General features: G+C 41.0%; 1 protein-coding gene across 1 annotated transcript in view; it reads right to left on the reverse strand.

Annotated features, from left to right (window-relative positions):
• MAN2A1 (mannosidase, alpha, class 2A, member 1) overlaps nt 1-12,434 on the reverse strand; it is a 186,751-nt gene that overhangs the window by 146,481 nt on the left and 27,836 nt on the right. The window contains exon 5 of the mRNA XM_010843792.1: nt 5-176. Within this exon, the coding sequence (XP_010842094.1) occupies nt 5-176 (172 nt within the window). The remainder of the gene's footprint in view (nt 1-4; nt 177-12,434) is intronic.

Below are 12,434 nucleotides of genomic sequence, written 5' to 3' on the forward strand. Positions count from 1 at the left end.
AAACCTTTTAACAGCATCCTTCTTCTGAACATCTATAGCTTCCCACCACTTCGAAAGGTAAGAGATCTCAGACCATATAAATTTTCTCCGTGGGTCTTCTTTCAACTTGACAACCATATTATTAAAAATATACTGAGTCTTCTCTCTAAAGTAGTCATCAAAGGTCTTCAACCAACCTAAATTAAGACACAAATAATATCACAAAGGTCTGACGTAAACTCAGTCACACTCAATTGCATTTTGTATAACCTTAGGGGTTTCATTCATACAAAGACAACTAAAAATTTAGCAAATATTTTCAGTTAATGAAATTCCACTGAATGGACATGAGACTCAAAAAGCCACTAATAGTGAAATGATAAAAAGACTTTGAAAACTGTACAAATTCAGATATCAGTGAGAAAAATGAGAAAGTTGAAAAACATTTATTCGTACTTAACAATTACAGTATCTAATTCAACTACTTATAATTTATCTCTAATTTAAGGAATTTTTTTTAATTAAAAAAACCCAAACAACATTAGCAAGTTGGACGTAATATTCTTTTAATACAGAATCAAAATTTTATTCTCTCTGCTGCTGCTGCTCGGTTGCTCAGGCCCGTCCAACTCTGTGACCCAGGGACCGCAGCCCACCAGGCTCCTCTGTCCGTGCGATTCTCCAGGCAAGAACACTGGCGTGGGCTGCCATGCCCTCCTCCAGGGGACCTTCCCAACCCAGGGCTTGAACTCTGGTCTCCTGCATTGCAGGCAGATTCTTGACCACTGAGCCACCAGTGAAGTCCATTTATTCTCTCATACCACATCTAAAATTTCTTCTTCATTAAGTACCCAAAACTAAGAAAAAGAAAATCACAAGTACAAACTATATCAAAAGCCTAGAAACAGAGCAATAAGGTAATTACAGAAATATTATGAATACTAACAAGAAGAATTCTGCCAAAAATAGCCATGAGTTCCCAAAAGGCTGCTCATTATTCTACTTTTTTGAAGAACAAATTGACAATAATCAAACAACAAATGTATACACATCCATATAAAGTTGTTTTCAAAAAAGAACTGCAACAACTCAGTTCTTTGCCTTTTCCTACTACTTCTCAAATATCCTGAAAATTTTATCTAAAGACATTTACAATTTGACTATTAAGAAACATTTTTAACAAGATCTATAGTTCCAAATGCAGCCCCATCCAGCCAAGTAATAAAGCAACACAACAAGAAGCTGAGGCAAAACACACACAGCCGTCAATCCCACCTACTGGTGGGAGATAAAATGTCCTCTGTGAGAATCACCTCTTATCTGCGGCATCTTACAGGAAGGGGAGTTTCTATACAGACAGGCAAAACCGCTGTTCTATTGTTTCCAAGTCTCACACATGTGGGAGGTCTAAAACACAAAGGGTCCAGCAAGTTAGTTCTCTTGTCTGTCTACAATCAAGCGAATAGTCAACGCATACTGTATTTGCTGACAAATAACAAAAACTTGCAAGGGCTGAGCAGGCAATATACTCTTGACAATGCAAACATGAGATTCTAATGGGCACTGCCACTATGACTGTATTTCTCCCTTTGGCTTTAACTGAAATCTATTCATTCTACAATTATTTATTGAGCACCCACAAAGTGAAGGGTATTGGAGCTATGAGCCAGATAGGATATAGTTTAAAATATTCTTTAAAGAACTTTCTTGATCTGGGACATTTTTAAGCTAGTTTGTCACCAAAGAACACTACCTGAATAATTCAACTTTTCCATGCTACAGCTACAGCACTTGATGACGTGGCTGCTGCTGCTGTTGTTATAACCATCATCAGCCTTTAACTCCAGTGTTCTTACCTGGAAAATCCCATGGACGGGGGAGCCTGGTAGGCTGCAGTCTATGGGGTCACTAAGAGTCGGACACGACTGAGCGACTTCACTTTAACTTTTCACTTTCATTGGAGAAGGCAATGGCAACCCACTCCAGTGTTCTTGCCTGGAGAATCCCAGGGACGGGGGAGCCTGGTGGGCTGCTGTCTATGGGGTTACACAGAGTTGGACACGACTGAAGAGACTTAGCAGCAGCAGCAGCCTTTAACTACCCAAGCCCAGGACACACTACAGCACTTGATGACGTGGCTGCAGCTGCTGTTATTATTGTAATCATCATCAGCCTTTAATTACCCTTTTCACATCTCTACAATCAAACCAGGTCAAAGGAGAAATAAAAGATATTCCTAACATCCAATTTTGAAAAGTATACAATTTATTTACAAATTAAATAAACTGCTCCACATCTTAAACATATTGGTTACCCAATACGTTAGCATAGAACTCATTCTATGTCCCTTTAATAGGCTGGATTTGTCCTCTTGAAATGCATACATTGAAGTCCTAACAGCCAGTAACTTCAGAATATGACTGTATTTGGACATAATGTTGCCAAAGAGGGACTTCCCTGGTAGCTCAGAAGGTAAAGCGTCTGCCTGCAATGCAGGAGACCTTGGTTTGATCCCCAGGTCAGGAAGATTTTCTGGAGAAGGAAATGGCAACCCAGTCTAGTATTCTTGCCAGGAAAATTCCATGTACAGAGGAGCCCGGTAGGCTACAGTCCATGGGACTGGCAAAGAGTCGCACATGACTGAGCAACTTCCCTTGTCTCCAAAGAGATGATGAAGATAAAATGATGTCATGAGAATGGAGCCTAATCCAGTACAGGCATAACTTGCTTTATCGCGCTTTGCTTTATTTTGCTTCACAGATGTTGCATTTTTTATAAATACAAGGTTTGTGGCAACCCTCTGTCAAACAAATAGATCAGTGTCATCATTCCAACAGCATTTGCTCACTTTATGTGTCTGTCACATTTCAGTAATTCTCCTATTTTAAAGTTTTTAACTGTGATCATATTTGTTACCATGAACTGTAAGCAGCGATCTTGATGTTACACCTGCAATTGCTCTGGGGCTCCACGAACCACACCTGTATAAGACAGTGAACTGAATGTTCTGACTGCTTTAAAGGCCATTCTTCATCGACCCCTCTCCTCCAGCCTCCCTATTCCCTGAGACAAAATAAAATCGAAAGTAGACCAGTTAATAGCCCTACAATGACCTCTTAATGTTCAAGTGAAAGGAAGAGTCCCATGTCCCTCACTTTTAATCAGAAGCTAGAAATGATTAACCTTAGTAAAGAAGGTTTGTTGAAAGCCAAGATGGCCAAAAGCTAGATGAATTGCCCTGAAATAGCCACGCGATGAATGCAATGGAAAAGTTCTTAAAGGAAATGAAAACTGCTACTCCAATGAACACATGAACGATAAAAAGCTAAACAGCCCTATTGCTGATATGGAGAGTTTTGGTGCTCTGGATAGAAGATCAAACCAGTAACACATTCTCTTAAGTAAAAGCCAAACCTAGGCCAAGGCCTAACTCTCTCCAGTTCTGTGGTGGCTGAAAGAGTTGAGGAAGATAAAGAAGAAAAGTGTGAAGCTAGTAGAGGCTGGTTCATGAGGTTCAAAGAAAGAAGCCATCTCCGTAACATTCAAGTGCAACAGCAAGGGAAACAGCAAGTGCTAATGTAGAAGCTGCAGCAAGTTGTCCAGAAAAATCTAGCTAAGATCATGAACAAAGGTGGCTACAGTAAACAAGACATTTGCAATGTAGATCAAAGAGCATTCTTTGGAGGAGATGCTATCTCAGACTTTGTTAGCTAGAAAAGAGAAATCAATGCCTGACTGCAAAGCCCCACAGGACAGGCTGACTTGTAAGGGGATAATGTAGCTGGTGACTTGAAGTTAAAGCCAGTGCTCATTTACCATTCCAAAACCTCAAGGGCCCTTAAGAATTATGCAAATCTATTCTGTCTGTGCTCTATAAATGGAAGAGCAAGCTTAGATAACAGCACGTATGTTTACCATAGGATGTACTGAATATTTTAAGCCCATTACTGAAATCTTCCACTCAGAAAATAAGATTCCTTTCAAAACAGTCCTGCTTCTCAGCAATGGTCAGCTGGTCACACAGGATCTCTGATGAAGACACACAACAACGCTCACATTGGCTTTGGACCAAGTACTGATTTCGACTTTCAAGTCTTATGCTTTAAGAAATACCTTTCCTAAGACTCTACAGCTGTCATAGATGGCGATTTCTCTGATGGGTCAGAGCCAAGTCAACTGAAAAACTTCTGGAAAAAACTGACCATTTTAGATGCCATTATTAACACCTGCAATTCATGGGAAGAGGTCAAAATATCAATGCAACAGGATTTTGGAACGTATTGACTCCAGTCTTCATGGATAATTTCAGGGGTTCAAGACTTTAGCAGAGGAAGTCACTGTAAATGTGGCAGAATTAACAGTGGAGCCCAAAAGGGATTTCCCTGGTGGTCCAGTGGTTAAGACTCCAGAAGACCCTTGAGAGTCCCTTGGACTGCAAGGAGATCAAACCAGTCAATTCTAAAGGAAACAACCCCGAATATTCATTGGAAGGACAGATGCTGAAGCTGCAGCTCCAATACTTTGGCCACCTGATGCAAACAGCCAACTCATTGGAAAAGACATTGATGCTGGGAAAGACTGAAGGCAGGAGGAGAAGGGGACAACAAAGGATGAGATGGTTGGGTTTTATCATCAACTCAATGGACATGAATTTGAGCAAACTCTGGGAGATGATGAAGGACAGGGAAGCCTGGCATGCTGCAGTCCATGGGGTTGCAAAGAGTCAGACATGACTGAGCAACTGAACAACAAAGACACCACTTTCTACCTAAATTTTAACAAAAGTTAAAATTAATCCCAATTATTTGACTTATAAACTCAATTAAAGAAAAGAACTACTAACAGTGAAATGACTCTGAAATTAATTTTATAATAAAATACAAGCATAAGAGGCAAATTTAGAAGAAATAGTCTTTATGAAGTTTAATAAGTTAAAGGCTTTTTAAAAATACAACTACTTATTTTCATAGGTTATACTTTGTGATGAACTCAGGCCATTTCAAAGAATAGTTTATCAGGGGAGTGTTCATAGAGGAATCTCAGTGACTGATTAATCCATCTTGCCTTCAACACTTCATTCGCCCTTCAACAATCATGCAGACAATATGTCAAAGATATTTACGTGAGCTACAAGACAAGCTCAGAGATGTCAACTTAAAAGGCTTCCATAAAACTCATCTATAATAGATATGAATATCACTACAATGCAGCACAATTAATGTAGAATGAACAGAAAGATAGCCTCTTGCAGTTTTCAATACTGAGTAATATAACAGTAAATTAGCTTTTATTGCTCTTATACAATAGAGTAATCAAGTATTCCCTTTTACACTGAATTGACTCTTTCTTCTCTAAATTACTGTAAAACTTCAACTGTATATTAACATGAGACCAATCACAAAGATAGCATTTTAAAAAACTTGTATGGGATGAATTTTTGTGATATAAAATTACATTCCTATGTCGAGATTTAATAATCTTGGGACATTCAGATGCAAACTGATTTACTTAAATGGTCAATTCACAGCCTTTTTCTTTCCCTTGAATATACTTAGAAATTGAAACAGGGCTAGAACAGCATTAAGAATACCTTTCAATTTATCCTTTTTCATTCTAACAACACCATCACCCATAAAACAGCTAATCACTATTTTAAATAAGTGAGGAAATGTTAAAAACAAAGAGTACACAATTAGAAGTTGTATTCAGCCATAATTCCAAAGTCACTATCACTATTTTATCAGAAAAATTTTTAATTTCTAAAATATAAAAATAACACAGTTGAAAACTATTGCTTATTCTTCATCATAAATAAATACACACCTAATAACTGTTCACTAACAAAACACAATTTATTTTTTAAATTGTGGACTTGTGATCTAGCTTAAAGTCTGCAGGCTTTGTGGGATCTGAGGTCTGAGGAGCACTTCATCTGTCTGGTAGAGGGCACATACAGGACCACCCAGGGGCCTGGGCAGGAGCGCCTGCCCTGCGCACTGGACCCCAGGGGTCTCCCTGCTCCTCCTCTGAGCCCACCCTTTCCACAAGACAAACCCACCAGGCAAAGGCCATGCCCACCCACTGGCTGTGTGGTGCCCTTCTCAGTCCCTGGGGCTTGGATATCCGCATCTGATCATCCCACAGCCAGCTTCTTGAGCCTCCCAGGGCCTCTACTAGGCCACCCCTGCCAGGACAGATGAACTTGCAGGTGGCCACTAGCCTGGCAGTAGCCAGGAGGTGCAGTTTGCAGGGGTGTGGGAAGAGGGCTGGGGTGTCTGCAAGAAGCACCATCCTGGGTTCAGGCGAGGCCGGGCTGCCCAGAGGCTAACGCTCCCCACAGCAGCAGCACAGCCAATGCGGAAGTGCAGCCCAGGCACTCTAAATCCTTACTTGGCCTTCCAGATCACTGAGCTATTATATCCTAAGGCAACAGGAAAAGATCTATTTTATTTAGCAATGTATTAGTTTGATTTATAACCTTTAAATGTTTAGACATAGTGTTTGAGGGCCTCCATGTACTTTTGCCCCAGGTCATGCAAGTTTTAGAAGTGAGCCTAGATAAACACTGCAAGCTGAACTTCAAACAAGTCAATTCTCATGACTCTAGCACCTGGTACAGTCCACAACAGCAAAAGGTCAGTAAGTACTTGATAGATGAGTGAACTGTATGGCCAAAAGGACTGGAAAAAAATGCATGTGGAGTAAAAAATGCAAATTTACTACTTCAACTGAAAATTAAACCAAAGGTCAAAGACACCACATACTTTTAGCTCTATTATGTTCATGGTCCTGATACTAACCTAATAATCTTTGAACAATATCTCTAAGTTTCTATTTTATATTTATAAAGGATCTGTCAGCCCTAAGATGATTTAAAACACACACATCCGGAAGAAGGCATGCCCCTCAAATCAATGTTACACTGTTATGGTTTTAATTGCTACAATAATGACTTTTTAATGAGTACATTAATTCCACTCAAATAGGTACCAACTGTTAAGAAAACATAAAAAGATTCTGAGATATACCCAGATAATAAACACTGAAAAAAATCCAACATGCTTCAAGTAATTTCCATTTTAACATAATATTTTCAAATTGAAAAATATAAGTAGAGTTCATTAAAAAAGAAATCTCCTTTATTTTAGTAATTAAGTTATTCTATATTAACAAATGATTAACAAGTTTCTTACATCACTTGTCAAACCTTTCAATGTTCAACTGCAACATCCAATCCTACACTTAAGGGGTTACAAACAACTTTAACTGATGTTACCATAACTCACATGCTGATTAATTTTAATTCCAATATTTCTAGTATAAAATAACCTTACTTTTCCCCCTGATAAACTGTGAAAGAGTTTTAATTAACTTTCTGTTCTGGTTTATTCATTCAAACACAATCCAAGCATCCAATAATGACAAAGCAATAAAGCTAAGTTCAATGAAAACATTTTACAGTGAAAATATAAACAAAATGCTGTGAGAATAAAAAAATGGTAAGTTCCTATTAGAAGAATGGAAGAGAGATTCTTAGATTAGATGTCATTTGGTTAGAGAGAAAAGGGGGAAGCTCCAGAGGCAAGAGGAGCGGGAAAAGACATTAAGCCAGGAAATGATGTATCAATTTCAGGGAGCAGAAGGCAGTTGGGTATGGCCTCACTGCACCTTACACAGTGGGAATATAGTAAGATACTGAATAAACAGAAGTGAGATCAGATCACTGAAAATCTAAACCATCCTTGCTTCTCATCAAAAACTTAGAAGGAAGTAAGTTAAGGTTTTCTGAGCTGGGTTTTCAAAACTATCTGTACTGTGAGTGTAAAGTGAAAGAAAATGAAGTCACTCAGTCGTGTCGGACTCTTTGCGACCCCATGGACAGTAGCCTACCAGGCTCCGCTGTCCATGGGATTTTCCAGGCAAGAATACTGGAGTGGGCTGCCATTTCCTTCTCCAGGGGATCTTCCCAACCCAGGGATCGAACCCGGGTCTCCTCCATTGCAGACAGACGCTTTACCGTCTGAGCCACCAGGTAAAGAATAAACTAAAAGGTAAAACAGACCGTGTAGAGGCACGCTGGCTGTGACGGACTGCGCAGAAGTGCGGCCAAGAGGAGCTACCCCATGCCCGAGGTCAGGGGTGGCGGCCAAGACGAGCTACCCCATGACCGAGGTCTGGGGCAGCCGCCGAGAGGAGCTACGCCACATCCGAGGTCAGGGGCGGAGGCCAAGAGGAGCAACCCAATGTTCAAGGTCAGGAAGGGCAACCTCGTCCAAGGTAAGGAGCACAGGCTGCATTTTGCTGGAGCAGCCGTGAAGAGACACCCCACGATCAAGGTAAGAGAAACCCAAGTAAGACGGTAGGTGTTGCGAGAGGGCATCAGAGGGCAGACACACTGAAACCATACTCACAGAACACTAGCCAATCTGATCACATGGACCAAAGCCTTGTCTAACTTAATGAAACTAAGCTATGCCCTGTGGGGCCACCCAAGACGGGCGGGTCGTGGTGGAAAGGTCTGACAGAATGTGGTCCACTGGAGAAGGGAATGGCAAACCACTTCAGTGTTCTTGCCTTGAGAACCCATGAACAGTATGAAAAGGCAAAATAATAGGATACTGAAAGAGGAACTTCCCAAGTCAGTACATGCCCAACATGCTACTGGAGATCAGTGGAGAAATAACTCCAAAAAGAATGAAGGGATGGAGCCAAAGCAAAAACAATACCCAGGTGTGGATGTGACTGGTGATAGAGGCAAAGTCCGATGGTATAAAGAACAATATTGCATAGGAACCTGGAATCTTAGGCATTTAATCAAAGCAAATTGGAAGTGGTCAAACAGGAGATGGCAAGAGTGAACGACAATATTCTAGGAATCAGCGAACTAAAATGGACGGGAATGGGTGAATATAACTCAGATGACCATTATATCTACTACTGTGGACAGCAATCCCTTAGAAGAAATGGAGTAGCCATCATGGTCAACAATAGAAATGCAGTCTGAAATGCAGTACTTGGATGCAATCTCAAAAACAACAGAATGATCTCCGTTCATTTCCAAGGCAAACCATTTAATATCACGGTGATCCAAGCTTATGCCCCAACCAGTAACGCTGAAGAAGCTGAAGTTGAAGGTTCTATGAAGACCTACAAGACCTTTTAGAACTAACACCCAAAAAAGATGTCCTTTTCCTTATAGGGGGCTGGAATGCAAAAGTAGGAAGTCAAGAAACACCTGGATTAACAGGCAAATTTGGCCTTGGAGTACGGAATGAAGCAGGGCAAAGGCTAATAGAGTGTTGCCAAGAGAACGCACTGGTCACAGCAAACACCCTCTTCCAACAACACAAGAGAAGACTCTACACAGGGACCTCACCATATGGTCAACACCGAAATCAGATTGATTATATTCTTTGCAGCCAAAGATGGAGAACTCTATGCTATGCTATGCTAAGTCATTTCAGTCGTGTCCAACTCTGTGTGACCCCATAGACAGCAGCCCACCAGGCTCCCCCTTCCCTGGGATTCTCCAGGCAAGAACACTGGAGTGGGTTGCCATTTCATTCTCCACTGCATGAAAGTGAAAAGTGAAAGTGAAGTCGCTCAGTTGTGTCTGACTCTTAGCGACCCCATGGACTGCAGTCTACCAGGCTCCTCTGTCCATGGGATTTTCCAGAGAAGAGTACTGGAGGGGAGAACTCTATACAGTCAGCAAAAACAAGACCGGGAGCTGACTGTGGTTCAGATCATGAACTCCTTATTGCCAAATTCAGACTGAAATTGAAGAAAGTAGGGAAAATCATTAGACCATTCAGGTATGACCTAAATCAAATCCCTTGAGTATACAGTGGAAGTGAGAAATAGATTTAAGGGACTAGATCTGATAGACAGAGTACCTGGTGAACTATGGACGGAGGTTCGTGACACTGTACAGGAGACAGGGATCAAGCCATTCCCATGGAAAAGAAATGCAAAAAAGCAAAATGGCTGTCTGGGGAGGCCTTACATATAGCTGTGAAAGGAAGCAAAGCAAAAAGCAAAGGAGAAAAGGAAAGATATAAGCATATGAATGCAGAGCTCCAGAGAACAGCAAGGAGAGATAAGAAAGCCTTCCTCAGTGATCAATGCAAAGAAATAGAGGAAAACAACAGAATGGGAAAGACTAGAGATCTCTTCAAGAAAATTAGAGATACCAAGGGAACATTTCATGCAAAGATGGGCTTGATAAAGGACAGAAATGGTATGGACCTAACAGTAGCAGAAGATATTAAAAAGAGGTGGCAAGAAAACACAGAAGAACTGTACAAAAAAGATCTTCACGACTCGGATAATCACGATGATGTGATCACTGACCTAGAGCCAGACATCCTGGAATGTGAAGTCAAGGGGGCCTTAGAAAGCATCACGATGAACAAAGCTAGTGGAGGTGATGGAATCCCAGATGAGCTGTTTCAAATCCTAAAAGATGATGCTGTGCAAGTGCTGCGCTCAATATGCCAGCAAATTTGGAAAACTCAGCAGTGGCCACAGGACTGGAAAAGGTCAGTTTTCATTCCAATCCCAAAGGCAATGCCAAAGAATGCTTAAACTACCGTACAATTGCACTCATCTCACACGCTAGTAAAGTCATGCTCAAAATTCTCCAAGCCAGGCTTCAGCAATACGTGAACCGTGAACTTCCTGATGTTCAAGCTGGTATTAGAAAAGGCAGAAGAACCAGAGATCAAATTGCCAACATCTGCTGGATCATGGAAAAAGCAACAGAGTTCCAGAAAAACATCTATTTCTGCTTTGCTGACTATGCCAAAGCCTTTGACTGTGTAGATCACAATAAACTGTGGAAAATTCTGAAAGAGATGGGAATACCAGACCACCTGACCTGCCTCTTGAGAAACCTATATGCAGGTCAGGAAGCAATAGTTAGAACTGGACATGGAACAATAGACTGGTTCCAAACAGGAAAAGGAGTACGTCAAGGCTGTATATTGTCACCCTACTTATTTAACTTCTATGCAGAGTAAATCATGAGAAACGCTGGGCTGGAAAAAGCACAAGCTGGAATCAAGATTGTTGGGAGAAATATCAATAACCTCAGATATGCAGATGACACCATCCTTATTGCAGAAAGTGAAGAAGGACTAAAGAGCCTCTTGATGAAAGTGAAAGAGGAGAGTGAAAAAGTTGGCTTAAAACTCAACTTTCAGAAAACTAAGATCATGGCATTCAGTCCCATCACTTCATGGGAAATAGATGGAGAAACAGTGGAAACAGTAGCTGACTTTATTTTTCTGGGCTCCAAAATCACTGCAGATGGCGACTGCAGCCATGAAATTAAAAGACGCCTACACCTTGGAAGGAAAGTTATGACCAACCTAGATAGCATATTGAAAAGCAGAGACATTACTTTGCCAACAAAGGTCCGTCTAGCCAAGGCTATGATTTTTCCAGTGGTCATGTATGGATGTGAGAGTTGGACTGTGAAGAAAGCTGAGCGCCGAAGAATTGATGTTTTTGAACTGTGGTGCTGGAGAAGACTCTTGAGAGTCCCTTGGACTGCAAGGAGATCCAACCAGTCTATCCTAAATGAGACCAGTCCTGGATGTTCATTGGAAGGACTGATGTTGAGCCTGAAACTCCAATGCTTTGGCCACCTCATGCGAAGAGTTGACTCATTGGAAAAGACCCTGATGCTGGGAGCGATTGGGGGCAGGAGGAGAAGGGGACAACAGAGGATGAGATGGCTGGATGGTATCACCAACTCTATGCACAAGAGTTTGGGTGAAGTCTGGGAGTTGGTGATGGACAGGGAGGCCTGGCGTGCTGCGATTCATGGGGTCGCAAAGAGTCAGACACGACTGAGCAAATGAACTGAATTGAACAAGGTAAAAATAGGAGATAAACAAGACATGAGGCCACTGCAATTATTCTGCTAAATATGGTGATGGATCTCAGTGGAAACAAATACAGGGAAATAGAGGCCAAGAAGGCACAGTGAAGGGAATTGAGTAAATTTTCAGCAGAGAGTAGAAGCAGCGTCAAAAATGAAGATGAGTCTTTGAAAACTTAGAAACCTGCTGATTCCTCTAAATGCTTTTGAACTCAGATATCCAAAAGAACCCAACCTTTTTGCCAGGTGATTCAGTATCATCTAATAGTTTTTAAAACATATCAGCTTCACTTCCATTAACTTGTTTGAGATATAGCATTTTTTTTAACCTATGTAAGATATTGTCACTTGAAATTCTATTCAGCACCACAAGAATCCATTTGCATTACGATCAGGACAGCTGGATTTGGTTCACACTGCAGCTGTATAATGACCAAATGTGACCTCTTTCTGTATTGCTTTTCTAAATGCCCTTTAAAAGACCTGCATACCTTGATACCTGACACCTGCAATTGTAAGATCACCCTCCAAAATATTTTCTAAATCTGTGCTTCCCTGTGTTACTTCC

Source organism: Bison bison, unplaced genomic scaffold (assembly GCF_000754665.1).
Source record: "Bison bison bison isolate TAMUID 2011002044 unplaced genomic scaffold, Bison_UMD1.0 scf7180017864189, whole genome shotgun sequence".
Classification (NCBI taxonomy): Eukaryota; Metazoa; Chordata; class Mammalia; order Artiodactyla; family Bovidae; genus Bison; species Bison bison.